General features: G+C 32.4%; 1 protein-coding gene across 9 annotated transcripts in view; it reads left to right on the top strand.

Annotated features, from left to right (window-relative positions):
- The window catches only part of LOC129746114 (serine/threonine-protein kinase 10), a 157,329-nt gene that overhangs the window by 104,099 nt on the left and 36,219 nt on the right, over positions 1-17,011 (top strand). For all 9 annotated transcript variants that reach the window (XM_055739594.1, XM_055739590.1, XM_055739586.1 and 6 more), the window contains exon 3: positions 2,459-4,050. In XM_055739594.1, coding sequence (XP_055595569.1) covers positions 3,727-4,050 — 324 coding nt within the window. In that variant the 5' untranslated portion in view covers positions 2,459-3,726. The remainder of the gene's footprint in view (positions 1-2,458; positions 4,051-17,011) is intronic.

The following is a 17,011-nucleotide window of genomic DNA, read 5'->3' as shown; positions in this document are numbered from 1 at the left end:
CAAAAAAAAGAGAAAAAAAAGAGAGCAGAAAAATAGAGAGGGTATCAAAAAAAGATCGAGTGGAGAAAAAAAATAGGATAAAAAAGAGGAGAAAAAAGGGAAATAAGGACAGAGGAGAAAAAACAAGGAGAAAGGAAAATTAAAGAGAAGAGGATAAAAGAGTGGAGCAAAAAACACAGAGGAGAAAAAAAGAGAGGTGAAAAAAGGAGGTCAAAAAGAGAGAGAAAAAAAGAGAGGAAAAAAGAGTGAGGAGAAATAAAAGAGAGAGGAGAAAAAAGACAGAAGAGAAAAAATACAAAAGCGAAAAACAGGCAGAGGAAAACAAAATACAGAGGAGAAAAAAGACCGAGTAGAAAAAAGACAGATGAGGAAATAAGACAAGGGAGAAAAAAAGACAGAGGAGATAAAATGACAGAGGAGAAAAAAAAGACGAGAAAAAAAGGCGAGAAAAAAAGAGAGAAAGGAGAAAAAAGGAGAAAGGAGAGGAGAGAGATGAGGAATAGAAGAGAGGAGATAAATAAAGAGATGAGATAAAAAAAGAGAGAGGTGATAAAAATAGAGTGGAGAAAACAAGAGAGGAAGAAAAAAAGAGAGGTAAAAAGAAGAAAGGGAGAAAGAAAGGGGAATAAAAGAGAGAAGAATAGAGGAGAGGAGAAAAAAAGAGGGAGGAAGAAAAAAAGAAAGAAGTGGAAATAGAGAGAAAAAAAGAGAGGAAAAAGAGATGGAAAAAAGAGAGAGGAGAATTAAAAGAATGAGAATAAAAAATAAGACAGTAGACAATAAAAGATAGAAGAGAAAAAAAACAAAAACCAAAAAAAGACAGAGGAGAAATACAGACAAGAGAAAAAATGAGCGGAGAGATAATGGAGAAAAAAAAGGAGTAAAAATGAGAGGAGAAAAAAAGAGAGAAGAGAAAAAAAAGAAAGAAGAAAAAAAGAGGAGAAAAAAAGAGAGATGAGAAGAAAGAGAGAGGAGGAAAAAAGAGAGAGGAGGAAAAAAGAGAGAAGAGAAAAAAAAGAGGAGAAATAAGAAGAGAAAATTATAGAGTGGAGAAAAATTAGGGATAGAAGAAAAGAAGACAGAAGAGAAAAATGAGAAAAGAAAATGAGAGAGAATAGAAAATTTAAACGAAGACAAAATAATGGAGAAGAGAAAAATGGAAGAGAAGAGAAAAAAATGAGAGGGAAGAGTAAAATAAGAGAGAAGTTTTATATAAGAGAGAAGAGAAAAATAAAATGAGACAAAAATAAGGACAAAAAAAGGAGAAGACAAAAACAAGAGAGAAAACAAAAATAAGCTTGATGAGAAAAAATAAGAGGAAAAAACGAAGAGAAAAAAGAAAAGTGAAAGAGAAGAAAAAAATAAGATAGATGAGAGAGAAGAGAACAATGAGAGAGAAGAGAACAATGAGAGAGAAGAGAAAAATAAGATAAGAAAAAATTATAAAGAAATGAAAAATGAGAAAGGAGACAAGAGAAGAGAAAAATAAGAGAGAAGATAAAAAATAAAAGAAAACTAGAGGAGAACCTAGAAATCAAGATAAAAGAGAAAACTAGAGAGAGAATAAAACAAGAAAGCACAAGCGGAAAAAGAAAAAAGGAAATAGAAAAAAATTCATAGAACCAAACAATGTTTAAGAAGAGAAAAAATTAGAGAGTTTAAATAGAAACGAAGAGAAAAGAGAGGAGGATAAAATAGGAAAAAAGAGGGATGATATAAATAATTCAAAAACATGCAGCGCTGAAAGTTTGGCCCTGTTACAAGTAGTGAGACTTTAGTCTCGTGCTGGTTCAACTTTAGATTTGTTATTCTCTCGAAGACGGGAAATTTCCCATACTTTTTAAAACAAGGCAAAAATTACTCAACTCTGTATTAAAAAAACCAAAATTGGTCGAAAAACGAATCGCCAAAATTACGTGCATGCCAATTTGATCTATTGGCGATCAGGTTATACAAATGTACCGTTTTGACGAATGCTTGCTTGCTTTCGGTTGGTTGATTGGTTATTTCGAACCAAATTATGGTGAAGCTAAGCGTGATTAGAATTGGAAAACGAAATCGTTATCCACATGTTATGCACATCGGATCGGACATTGGTCAACCCACGACGATGCGGCACGATATGGGGGTGGCATGTTCAAATTATGTCGCTCAATCACAATTTGCGTGATACAAAATGGTGCTCTGGTAACAAAGCATAAGTGAGCGATCGAACAATAGAAAGACTTACAAATTGTGGCAATTAATGAAAATGCTTTTACATAGCTGTACCAAAATTCATTGGAACTTTTAAAGCATGAACAAAATTTTATGAGGAAGCTCACTGAATGATTCTTCCAAACGGTTTTTGTCTCAAAACTGTTTCTTTTCTTGCAGCAATTTATTCCTGTATCAACAACACTGTTTACTATTCCCAAAAACAATACTCATTTCTCTTTCTTTTATCCTTTTTTTGCAGGAATCGGCGGCCTAGTACCACAAAGAGCAGCTACCCGACGAAGGTTCAATACATTTGCCCGATCATGGGCTAACCAGCGATAGAAGATCGACCTGTAGCTAAAATTTATTCGCGTGTTTTGGCTTCCTTAAGAATCGAAGAGAGATATAAAAACAAACAACAACACCTTTATTGTGCCGGCGCGCACCGATTTGGAATTCCGAGCTCGCCGAGACCCATAGAATTGGCGACGTTGTTGTCGATTGGCTGTTGTTTGAACGGTCGGTCGGTCGGCCAATTGGCTTCCGGACGACATTCGACAAGCATCAATTTGTCAGAAGCCTTCAACGAAGACGGGCGTCGGCGACGTCGATTCCCTTTTGCAGTGCCGTCGTTCGTGTGCTAGCACAGCCAGCCGTAGGGAGTTGTGGGGGGCGAAAAATGGCACTCGGCAAACTAGGTCGCACCAGTACCGCCATTGACAGTGTTAGTGCTATTAACCTGGACGCGGATCCGAATCGTCGTCATCAGCAACCAGCAGAATATGCCGGCGTTGAGCTCCAAATTGTATGCGGCCAAGTGGATGGAAATCATCAGAAGAGGCAGCCTCTAATTTCCCGGCAGGCTGCAGTAAAATAAAAGTGTTGAAGGAAGCCCGCACCTGGAAAAAGTGGCCATTTCCTCCTTCTTCCACTGTATACTCTGTGTGTGTTGATTATGTGTTTTGCTGCTCCGTGAGCACGCCTCTGGTTTTATTATTGGTTCCTTTTGAGTGATTTCTTCCATTGCTCAATTAATTTCGAGCCAGTTTTTCATATCAATTCGAAGAAAGAAAAAAGTGCACAGCAGCAGAGCAAACCCGTCGCGATTATTAGTGCATGTGAATAGAAAAATTTTCGCTGAGCGAAAAAGTGTTATTTTTTCATCGAAAAATAAGAAGCTATCTCCTAAAATAGCAGTGCAGTTGCTCAAAGCGTGAAACGAATTTCAATAAATCTGTGAATAGAAGAAAAATGGTAAATAAAATGTAAGTTCAAATAGTAAAGTGAAATAAATTAAAAGCAGTGAAAATTGCAACCTAGCAATAAGTGAGCGAAATATCGAAGCGTTTAAACGGGGCTGCGAAAGTCAAGAAGCAAGAAAAAATAAGTAAAATATCCCGTAACGCGAATAACCAAACCGCGAATAAGAAGACGCAGCAAATAAAAAAAAACAGTGCGCGTGTGAGTGCGACCGAGGGGCGCAGCCAATTTGGGAAGGCAAGAACAAAACACAGAAAATCCGACAACATGTCGTTCCTAAACAACCTGAAGAAGGTGTTCCACCTTGGCGGTGGAGAGGCCAAGAAGAAGCGCATTTTCAACAACATTCGCATGGATACGGATCCGGCAGATTTCTGGGACATGATCGGGGAGCTTGGCGATGGCGCATTTGGCAAGGTTTACAAGGCGCAGAACAAGGAAACCCGGCAACTGGCGGCAGCAAAAATGTGTGCCCTAGAGGACGAGGAAAATCTCAGTGATCATATGGTGGAGATCGATATTTTGTCGGAGATCAGACACGAAAACATCGTGGAACTGTATGAGGCGTATTCCATCGATGATAAACTTTGGGTGAGTTCATTTGGTAAATTATCATTTTATCCAAAACTAGCTGATTCCGTGCAGACTCCGCTTCGATTTTAACTTATTAAGTACGTTAAGAGCAGTTTGTGTTTGAATTGTAATTAAGGTACATTTTCACGACAATATTGCATGAAATATTAAAAGGTATTTATGAACAACCCTTTTGCTTGTCTATCAAATTGAAAGTAAATATAAAAAAAAAACGTGAAAAAGAACACCGGTTTACGACTTTTCGTCTTTTTGAATGCAAAATAAAGAAATTGTTGCAAAAACTTCAAAAAGGTAACGACCCATTTTTCAGTCGTCTGATACAAAATTTGTAATCGGGGATCGAATCGATTGCCTATCCTGTAAAACTCCCGTGTATGGAGTTTTCATCTTGATCAAGTGCATAGTAACATAATTATTGCATTTAAAAATTTATATGGATGACCCCTTTTTATGTTGTCTGATTCAAAATTTGAGTTCAGTTGGTTGTCCTTTTTTGTAAGACTCAACTCCTGTGTTTGTGAGTTTTTGTTTCGTTTCCACGCATAACAAAGCAATTATTGCAAACATATAAAACAGTTTACATAAACTACCCTTTTTCCGTCGTCTTTTACAAAGATTGTTATCAGCAATCAATTTTTTCGTCCTGCAAAACTCTCGTGTTTGAATTTTTGTCTCAATTCGATACATAATAACGTAATTATTGGCAAAACATTGAATTTTTTTATATGGACGACACCTTGTCCAAAATTTTATACCTGTAATCAGAGCCCTAGGAAGAACCACCTCATAGAGGGGGGCTTTAGGCAACAGGAGTTTTTTTAAACTCAATATCTAGTTTTCAAAATAATGTAAGTTATAAAATCTTCAGAAGCTCTTAGCGCAAGGTAGCCAGTAAAGTGGAAAAAACGGGGATTGAAAATAGCACCGGGAAAACCGGGAATTTGACATCAAAACTGGGAAAAACCTTATGCTATGCAACTCGCTTTTTCTATGTTAATCCTTCATATTGAAAAGTTTGAATTTAATCAAGAGTAAATTTTCATTATAAATTTAACATAAAAGTTCATTGTGTTTCTTTGATGAAAATACGAAATGGGAAAAGTTTAAGCGTGATTTCATTCTTCAATGTTCGCTTTTCCACCGAATTTTAGACCGTTATGTTAGCCAGAATTGTTCGAAATTCTAATTTCAGAATCCAGATTTTGGATTTAGAATTGATATAGAAAAAATTGATTAAAAAATTCAGGCTCAGTATAATATTTCCAATTTAGATTTTTCATTTCATTCAGAACTCAGAATAAAGAAGGTCGAATTAAGTTCTCTGTGTTAAATCTTTAATCATGCGTTCAGAAGTTGGACTGAAAATGCAGATAAATTTTTAAAAAGATTCTGGCTTAAGTTTGAGATTTGAAGTTTTGAAATTGGACTCAAACTAAAATTTCAAAATGTAAAAATAAAACTTAGCTTGGGATTCTACATTCAGACTGATTATCTGGATTTAACTTACTCATTTTAGAACAGAAATAAAACCAAAACTAAGAAACTATTAATCTAAATCCATAGTTTATTAATCAATACACAGCACATATGTACTAATTTCAGAAATAATTATTCAATTAACATTCAAAAACCATTCACCCATATTCAGAATAAAAATAAAACAAAACAATAGGAATACTATTTATGCAGTCAATATAAATCTAAATTTCTAAGTTAAAATTTTAGGGTTAGAATTCAAAATTTAAACTCAAAGTTCGAATTGCCTTTCAGAATTTGAGTCCGAGTTTAAAAGTGATATACATTTACAGCAAAAATAAGCTTATTTACCGTCAACTGGGGCAACATGCAACATTTTTCAACTTCAATGGCTTCTAAAATCTTAATGCTTACAGATAATCATACCTCTTGTACATCAAAAGTTTCAAGGTAGATGGGTCACCAAACTGATGAAGTCAGAAAAATTATTGGTTTCAATGGTTATTTTTAAATTTTCAAAAACATGCGATTTTCACCCTATTAAGAAAAGGGGGTAAGTTGCAACAAACTCTGTAATTTATGAAAAATCAAATGAAAACAATTGAAAATTCATAGTTTTTGATACATTTGTGATGTTTTAATGGATAAAGCACCAACTGCATTAAATTTTGGTTTTGTTCGAATTAAATTTTCAATTTTTTCTGACAAAAATGTTTTTAAGAAAAAAGTGTTAATCTTCTGCATACATTTAGGGGTAAAAAATACTACAAAATATTCTATTAGCTCAAATCATGAAAATAAATCTAGGAATGGATGAAATTCTAATGTTAACTAACGCATAATGCAAAACAATCATATCCCAGCATATGGAAACGATATTTATGAGATTTAGTTCCGATTTGCATTTTGTTGCATTTTACCCCAGACGGGTAACTGAATTATAAAAATATTTATTTAAAAAAATTGAGTGATTGTTCGAAAAATATTTCCACATGATCAATGTTGGTATAGGATGAGGAAACCAGTATAAAGTTTGTAGGTGATATTATCAAGCCAATCCGTCATACTGGGTAAATTTTTTTACGGCATCGAAAAATGTTTAAAATTGTACATTCATTGTTAGATTCTTCAAATTTTATATGAAAATCAAAAACTTAAAAAAACTATCTTAGGATTCAAGAAACTATGTCATCATAATTTTGTAATCATTAAAAGATAACTTTATCTCATTACATTAAATTAAAAATTGAATCTGTGTGGTGTTATATAAATGTTGCATTCCACCCCGCTGTTGCATGATGCCCCGTTTGACGGTATTTATCTGAATATACTGATTTATCAGAATTTTAAAAAAAATTTAAATTTGGTTCATTCTGGGGATTTTTATAATCTTCATTTTTTGATATTTTTGAGTTTGATGAACCTCTTTTCAAATGCGTATTTTTAACTTTATAACTTCCCAAGTGAAATCAATTAATAGCATTGAAATTTCACCAGGTTTTGAATTAAAATATGGTAAACTTCTACATGAGAAATCTAAAAAAAGTATCACCTGTATCATCAAATATTCGGAAAAAAGGTATCATTTTCCAGCCTTTTTGATGTTGCAGCTTTTATTTCAAGACATCATTATGGACTTTTTATTTCTTTTACAGTTATGGAAAAAATAATGACAATAAATTTCTATTTTCGAGTCAAACATTTTCCGAAGAATACATAAAACTTTTCAGTAAAATACCTTAAGCTTTATTAATTAACCCCTCCCGCAGTTTGAAAATGGCAAAACATTAGCATTTCAAATATTGTTTAATTATTTTCACGAAAATATCTAACCTTAAATTTCTCGGAATATAAATTTTCCTCACGATAAATTTGAATATTTAAGAAACTTTTGAACCCCAAAATTGTTTTATTGACAAATGGAAGTTTCGGTTCTGATTAGTTGAACGAACTTTGAAATCTCCCAGAGAATTTAAGATCCAGAACGTCAACTTAGATGTATCACATTATATCATTAAGTGGATTTAAAATGATGCAATGCGATACTTCAAGATTCCAGGATGACGTCCAAAAAAATCATATTATAAAAATAAAGAAGTTTCCGTAAACACAGTTGTCAAAGTTGCAAGTTGTTGTCTAAGACTAAAACGAAGGTGACAATTTTCGTTGAACAAATGAAATACTGGAATAATTTTCTTACCCTTTTACATTTCAACATTTAAATACTTTATTATCGGTACAAAATCCAACAACTCTTAACGCAATTTTTGAAGTTGAGAATAACTTATGAATTACGAAATTGATGCACTGAAAAATTTTGGTTTTCACACACTTTTATTTACAAATATCATAAAATGACCATTTTTTCGGTCAATTTATCTTGTAAAAGGTATTAGGTGTAGTCTTAAACCGCGAAAAACATAAAATTTCACAAGGGAAACCCGGAAAAACCGGGAATTTGAAAATAAAAACCCGCTGGCCACACTTTTTTTTGGTTAAAAAGAGAGCTCTATCAAAAAGAAGAATTTAAAGAAGAAGTTTGCCGTTAAAACCTGATCTATTTTTTTCTTCTGCAAACTATATACGAAATTTAGATTTTAGTTTTCAACTTAGATTTGATTTTATGTTTATGATTTTAAACTGCATTGTGTATGCAAACTGGCTCTTATCGATTCCTAAAGTGAAAATCTCGCAACAGATAATGTATAATAAAAAGTTAAAAATAGTGTTTAAAAATCCATGGGTTAAACTCAGTTAACAATTGTTTTACATGATTTTAAAAATATATATCAAAAATCATGAAATGAAGGATTTACGAAATTTTCACATTGATATAATTTATTTTAAGGTTGTCAGAAATTTTTCAAGCACGTATCTGGGCCGAGTAAATCCGTGCTATTTTATTAAAAACCTGGCAAAATCCGGGCATTTGATTTCAATATTTTCTACCCGAAATCCGGGCAAATTCGTTCAAAGCACAAGAATTATTCAACAAAATTTAAGAAACACATCTTCAAATTTAAAATAGTAAATAGAGTTTCCAAAAAACCGTTCATGGTTATTTTGATGAAACATCCAAAACATTTTTTTGTTTGGTTTTGCAAATAAAGTGAATAAATGTGGGCTTTATTCGACGAATCAACCAGGCGCTAAGCCTGACAGGATTTTTTTTTACAATTAGTTTATTTGAAACGGCTCATACCTTCAGATGACAGGATCTTTCCAAAATTTTGTATCAAATATCCGAGCAAGTCCGGAGCAAGCTTGTTATAAGCTTATTATAAGCTGCTGAATCTGAATCTGAATTAGATATTTCATTTCTGGATCTTAATACGCAAAATGAACCTGAATTCAAAATCTGTTCAGAATCTAAATCTAAACTCCAGATCCGAATTCATAATAACAATGGAACAAAAAACGACATTTATATCAGATCAGAACCCTCGATTAGAAACATATTTAAGGATTCTGAATAATTTGATGTCGTTATTCCGATTTTTTCGATCCACCTTGTGAATCTGAACGAAAACTCCCAATGATGAATTTAATTTAGACTTTTCAATTCTTGATCACCATTATGAAGCTTTCATATGTTTGAATGTTGCATAAAAATAAGGTTAAAAAATTCGAGTCGGAATGTAAAACTAAATCCTCATAGCGGTGTGAAATTAAAATATTTTCTTTTCATACCCCAAAAGTTTTTGAATCATATGAATTTAAATTTTGATATTAAAATCTGGAAGCGGAATTTCTAAAATAAGTCTAATCTCATTGAAAATATGACATTAGGGATTGAATTTCTCTCTACGAGTTAGATCATTTTGAAAACCATGTCGCGAAATTTTGGCCTGAGATTGAGTTTCGGGGTTTGTGCCCGGTTCTGAGTCAAGATTGTTACCCTTGAATCACCTTGGTCATTCATCAAAATTTGATTAAAAATTCGTAAATTTTAGAAGAAAAGTAGAAATTTTTGGTTGGCATTCACGGACATAATTTAAAATTCTATACACCAGTGGTGAACAAACATGCGACTGAAAACTTCAAATAAAGATAAAAAAATCTGTACCTAATTCATGGATATGTAACGGTTCTGGGGTGAGAAATCCTACATTTTTAACACGATTAAAAAAATCTGAATACTCTTTCGGAGAATTTTATTGCTTCAGTTTACATAAAACGTCACGATTTTTTTTTTGGTCTCAAAGACATATTTCAGGGTGGCCAGCGAACCGGGAAAACCGGGAATTGAAAATAGGACCGGGAAACCGGAAAAAAACCGGGAATTTCAAATCAAAACCGGGAATATTCTTTATGGATTCCCCCATATAAACCAATCGAGTTCTAAAATTCGTTTATATTATCATTTTTTTCTCAAAAGTGATATAAAATTGGGATCAAAATTCCATGGAGTAAATGTGGGCAAAAGTTGATAATTTCTTGAAAAATCGAGATTTTTTAGCTCAGCACATACCTTTTAGTATTCTGAAGTGTTCAAGTTCCAAAATGTATCGAGATTTTTTTTTTTGGTTATTTACTTATTGTCAAACATTTACAAATTTTTGACAAGCGTCAAAAGCGCGAAGAACTCATCTCTCATATGTGCGGAAAAGTTGTTTTTAACAAACAAATTCAAATTTTATCCTTTGAGAGTCGGAAATTCATAAGATTATGCGAAAAAACAAAAAAAATCAAAATGATTGGCCACCATAAAATGCGCTAAAGGTAGAACGAGATACCAAATGTTTGTGTGATTCCATTTAATATTTTGCGCTTTTACTGGTTATCGCATTTTTTATTGATTAAAAAATTTAAAAAATACAGATCGTAAAAATATATGAGCTACGGATCACATTAAGAAATTATCACAATAAAAAAAGCTAATTCGAAAAGCAAATTCAAACCTTAGAATAATTTTTTAAACTTGTATTTGAACTTTGGGTCTAAATTTGAATTACAATATTTAAATTATCTGGTTGGATTACAAATTCAACCTCAGAGTTTAAATTAACATGCCAAGTCCAAAGTCAAGCTCCCTAAAATTAAGGCTTCGGCTCACTCAGTATTTAAGTCGAGAATCAAAACAAAATTTTAGAATAATAGAAGGCTTAGAATTAAGCGGATTCTGTTCTCAAAATTGTAGAGAAATCATTAATCCAAACATAAAGTTGTGAGGTTTTGATTATTAGATCTTTAACGAATCCGAAATTCATCGTTGATGATTAAATTTCAAATTTCAGAATTCAGAAACCAGAGCTCAATAGTCAAATTCTGTGTGCGATAAAGTAATTTTTAACTGGGCACAATCGTTTTAATTGAATCGAAAAAGTGATGACAAAATTAGGATTTGATGACAAAAAGCAGATTTTATCAGCAGATGCAGATATGAAGAAGCGATTGGTATATGTATTTAACTCAAAGTTGGTGATTTTGGCACCTCATCCCTCCGATTCTAAAGACCTCAATTATTTTCTTCATCTTTTGTTGAAACTATTTTCTGTAAAAATCCCAACAAACATCATCGTTATCAGAATATTCTTACCTTTGACATTGAAAAAAGGGCTTATTTTGGTTTAAAAAACCCTGAATATCACATTCACGTATTTCACAACTGGGAAAATCATAAAATCTCGATTGGAAGAACCGGAAAAAACCGGGAATTGTAAAATGGAAACTAGTTGGCCACTCTGCATATTTACTCTTTGAGTTTATTTATTTTAGTAGACGGATACATTATTTCATCAACATCGATATCCTTCAAGGTGAAAAATTGAGATACCCTTTTTTGATTCCCATGACATGTTCAATTTCATATTCAGAATTACTCAAATCGTTCTGGATCTAAACCAAAACTTTTCTAAAAAAAAAAAAAATTTTGCCTAATATTCGGCGAAACGAATCTTATTCTTTTTCCCCTATACAAATCCTCCTTAAGTTTTTGAGTCGATTATTTTAAACCGCATAAATAATATTTTACATTGGATGAGCCCAGTTTGTTTGCGGAAACTTCTTGTCTCATTTGCGCCAAGGACTTGTGCATTCCATATGTTATTCTATCTGGAAATGGTGATACCTGTGATACATTGCATTGAAACTATTTTTAAAATTTTACCTCTTACTGAGAAGACATCAGATGAATTTTCGGCTCTAGGGCGTCTATAATAAACGATAAGGTTTAAATGAAATCTGATACAAAACATGGTGTAGTTGGGGCAAGGCAACCCGAAACTGCAAATCCTACATCGAATATGATAAATGTCTTTAAAAAAGTTTTTAAATGTTTCGCCTTGACCTTTAAGCGTTTTAGAATTCTCCCGCACACATCCGGGCCGAGCAATTCCGGGCGATTTTTCACAAAACCTGGCAAAACTCAGACATGCAATTCCTAAATTCCAATCCAAAAGCCGGCACTAGTTTACAAAATTTTAAAAAAATCTTTAACTTGATTAACTGATCAACATTTTTAATGTAAAATCGGGCGCTGAATCCGAAAATGAAATTCAAAAAAATCTCAGTAGAACCGTTTTTGAGTTATGCTCCAAATACGAAATTTCGAAAAAATTAAAAAAGTTCTTGTACTTAGATTAAAATATCTCGGACGGCATAACAGTAATTTGAAATCCCTCTTTTGCATATTGAAGGTGAATAAGTTTTCTATCGATCATCTGAACACTGTTTTTGCGTTTGACCAACAGTATTGCTGATATTAATGACTTTATGAGAAAAAAAATTATAAAAAACGCATTTTTTTAGAGAAAATTTTGTTTCAACGAAAGTTGTAGACTCGATGGTAGCATTTAAAAAATCTGATTTTCTTTTGCGCTTAAATGTCAATTTAAAACAAAGATTTCAAGTGGTTATTTATTAAAACGGTTGAAAATTGAAGAAGTTATGCCTACTTTACCATAACTGAAATTTTTGGAGTTTTTAATAATTTAACGAACCGCAGTACACTTATCATAGTATGAAACATGATAAATCTCACTCGCTCCAAATCAAAATTATTTATTAGCTAACCAGAAGGTCACATGCCAAGTTTCAGGAAGATCTGACCATAGGAAGGGGTTGCTTAAGTCTCAAACGTGAATAAAATTTTGAGGTATTTTGCCCAGAAGGAACGAAAAATACTGGTTTTTCATCAATAACTTTTTTCATCACTGGCTGATTTTTTTTATGGTTGATTTTCTTAAAGCCTAAATTGAGACAAATATTTCACCCGAAGACTGTTACTCGATTGGATTTGAAACAGAAAAGTTATTGCGGTTCAAAGGCCGCAAATTTTGTCCAACACGCAATGAGTACTTTTTACGCATTGCGTTTTATACGACAATTTTCGACCAAAATACAATCTTTGAACCGCAATAACTTTTCTGTTTCAAATCCAATCGAGTAACAGTCTTCGGGTGAAATATTTGTCTCAATTTAGGCTTTAAGAAAATCAACCATAAAAAAAATCAGCCAGTGATGAAAAAAGTTATTGATGAAAAACCAGTATTTTTCGTTCCTTCTGGGCAAAATACCTCAAAATTTTATTCACGTTTGAGACTTAAGCAACCCCTTCCTATGGTCAGATCTTCCTGAAACTTGGCATGTGACCTTCTGGTTAGCTAATAAATAATTTTGATTTGGAGCGAGTGAGATTTATCATGTTTTATACTATGATAAGTGTACTGCGGTTCGTTAAATTATTAAAAACTCCAAAAATTTCAGTTATGGTAAAGTAGGCATAACTTCTTCAATTTTCAACCGTTTTAATAAATAACCAATTGAAATCTTTGTTTTAAATTGACATTTAAGCGCAAAAGAAAATCAGATTTTTTAAATGCTACCATCGAGTCTAAAACATTCGTTGAAACAAAATTTTCTCTAAAAAAATGCGTTTTTTATAATCTTTTTTCTCATAAAGTCACTAATATCAACAATAATGTTGGTCAAACGCAAAAACAGTGTTCAAATGATCGATAGAAAACTTACTCACCTTCAATATGCAAAAGAGGGATTTCAAATTACTGTTATGCCGTCTGAGATATTTTAATCTAAGTACAAGATCTTTTTTAATTTTTTCGAAATTTCATATTTGGAGCATAACCCAGGAACGGTTCTACTGAGATTTTTTTGAATTTCATTTTCGGATTCAGCGCCCGATTTCACATTGAAAATGACCTTCAGTTTACTGAGTTCAAAAATGCTGTAAACTAGTGCCGGCCAATAGAATCCGAGCAAATCTGAACAAAATGCAGTATTTCTTCCTAAACATATAAGAGGAAAGCATGGAAAAAAACTTAGAATTCAATTTAATCGAAATTCACCAGCTACAACACAATAATGTCATTTTTAAGAATAAAAAATAGAAATGTTAAATTTGATGAAATTAACTTAACTTTGAAACTTATTAAAACTGAATTTGAGTTTACTATTTCATTATACAAACCATGTGAATAAACCCTGACAAAATCTGGGAATTTTTGCACAATATTTGCGCATCCGGGCCGGACTGGAATTTTTTAGAGTTTTTCATTAAATATCTGGGCAAAGCCGGAAAAATCTGAGCAATCTGGAATGCTACCAATTAAAATAAACGATAATCGAAGTTTTCATCTGCATCTATGTTGATTTATCAGCATTCGCGATCACAATAATATGAAAGCTATTCTTCTTCCCTACAAATTTCCATACGAAATTGAAACTCGTTGGGCTGATTCAAGCATCATCCAAATCTTCTCATATTTTTGCAGTTATCTAAAGTACATACAAAGAAAAAGTATGTGCTTCAATGTAATTTAGCCTCTTACTGTACCAACTAATTCCAAGATCCGTCGGTATTTCCTCTTGGTGTTAATCTAGAAAATAAAACTCTTAAATAAAAATGAACAAAACCTATCAAAATCAAAAAATTTCGACCCAATTCTGTTTGTGTATTTCGTCTTCAGTTACAACTTAGAAGGGGTATTATCTATTTTTAACTGTTAATAGATTAACAAAAATCGAACTGTTTATTAATGTCAATCTTATTAGATGCACCTTTCATTTTCGAGTTACTGTTATTTTATATCGAATTAATGTTTGTTCAATTTTGTCAACAACAAACTTGCACGTTTGGCGACAGTTTAATACCAACATTTTGTTGAAGTTAGACATTTCAACGTTCCATTTACAATTTCATTGCAATGAATGAATAACCACTCAATTCGTTGTACAGTTAACAATGTGTTTCATTGCTCAACACTCGAATGCTCGAAAAGGGAGACTATTCGACCAACGCCTGAGGGTGGCGCCTCTAAATAAGGGCCCACTTGAGCTTCCCCTGAGTTTATAATTGGATGGGTGAACCGTTTTAATGTCGTCTAGTTGATCTGTGCAATTGTGCAGCTTCATAATTAATTAATGCTGTGTGCCCCTGGAACAGTAGGAAAATGTTTTTTTATCCATTAGTTAGGCAATGAAATTCAAACACCGCTTTAAAAATTCATAGGTTTGTTTGCACATTTGGAAATAGAACACATGTATTTGATTGGTTACATAAATTGGGGAATTCACTATCTGATTAAAAGATTGAAAGTTTTCCATATTTCAGAAAACGTTTATTTCAGTTTGAACTTCGGTTTTCACAAGGATGAAGCATTCTTATCCCGAAAAAATGGATTTCAGGCTTTCAAAAATAAACAGCTACCAGCTCAGTTCTTCTTACTTTTATTTTATAGCTTTATAGTACGTATCCTCTTTTGTTACGAATGGTGTTTATTTTTTTAGATTTGATCTACCAGGACTCAATATGTAGTTTTAAGTGGGGTAATCATTAACACAGGGTAATTCCGTACAAACGCCGTGAGCGCGGGTTCCAAAACCAATAAAAATTTAAGGACGGCATACCCTGATATGAGTTTTTTTTCTGCTAGCTGAGTTTTTAGGATTTTTTTTAAATGAACACAAACACAAACACGATCTCAATGAAATTTGATGTTTCCTCAAAGAGATTCCCTTTTACTTAACTCTAGGCGTACAACTTTCGATGATATGATGGTTAGCATCTTACAAATGCTAAAATCACCAATCCACAAAAAGTGTACTATGTATGCCGTGACTGGGATTCGATCTCATGACCGTTGGCTAAGAAGACTTGAAGGCTATCCTGTACGCCATGGGCTTCGGCAAATTCAAAGGCAGATTTAAGGGTTAACTAAGAAATTTTAAACAACATTTTAGAACATTTCTAAGATATACAAATCGAAGGTTTCGAATCAATGTTCAACGTTTTCGAAGATCGCGAGTACTTGGAACTTCTGAGAAAACAAAGGCGTCCTTTAAGTGTATTGATCACAGTCTGGTAAAATAAGAGAATTTAAGGATATTTTGAAATATTTTTTCGAATCAAAATTAATCAAAATTTTTTTTCAGAGCAAAAGTAAAAAAATCGCAGTCTTCAACAAAGTTGTAAATGGAATTTGAATCTTTGATACCGAAAGCTCATAAATGTTCTTCAATTATGATACATATAGCTCATTTTTTCTTGAGAATTGTTTTTGCCAAGCATCGTTTCTGTCAAACTACTATAATAGCTAAATAATCCTATCAAATGGAGGATAATAAAAAGATTCAAAATAAGTTTTTAGTTATCAATCCTTGATTTTACTCAAAACTTAGTAATTTTCAAATTTCAAAACCCAATATCACCAGAACTAGATTTTAAAAATTCTGACAAATGAATCGAATTCAGGACGGCAAAATCAATTTTTGAAACAAAGGTTTTACTGATTTGAAAACATGTTAATTAGACCGCTGCAAGGTTTGAATGGAAATTTCAAATTCTTAAATTTTTACACTTCTCATAATTTTTTTTTTGGTTGTTCTTGCTGCCAGAAATAGCAATAAATTTTTTTGAAGCGTTCCATCCATTCCTGAATTAGCGCAACGAGTTTTAATTTTGTATGGAAATTTGTATTAGAAAACAAAAATTTTCATTCAAAAATCGCCAGAAATGTACTGAAAGTTCATAAAAAAAATATTACTTTGAATGGAAAATATTTCTTGATTCTTGCAGTACAATTCATGTAAACAAAGCACAAACCCAACTTGTACCCTTGAACAGATATTCGATTTTATAAATGTTTCTTCTTTTCAATTTGTTTTAAATTTTGGCGTTTTTGACTGCTTATTTGGAAGCTGGGTAACCGTAGTTTAAGAATAAAATATCTCAAAAAACTTTTTTGCAATGCCAGGGAATTTGTAGATTTATACAACCTTTGCAAAAACATTTCATGAAATTTTCAAAAGTTCTAGTTAAGAACGTCTGCTATTTTTCAATACTTTTCAATAGATTCAGATTTTTTATTTTTAAATGGTTATAACTTTTCTATGATATGCATAGCTGCTTGTCATGTTTGCAAAAAATGAAGATGAAGAATAGTCAAAACCAAAAATCAAAGACCAACTTCATTTGAAGCTTATTTGAATATTCTGGATGATTAAATGTGCAAAAATTTTTTCA

Source organism: Uranotaenia lowii, chromosome 2, assembly GCF_029784155.1.
Source record: "Uranotaenia lowii strain MFRU-FL chromosome 2, ASM2978415v1, whole genome shotgun sequence".
In the NCBI taxonomy this organism is placed as follows: Eukaryota; Metazoa; Arthropoda; class Insecta; order Diptera; family Culicidae; genus Uranotaenia; species Uranotaenia lowii.
The sequence above is the reverse complement of the archived record's forward strand: the minus strand, read 5'-3'. Positions and strand labels throughout refer to the sequence as shown.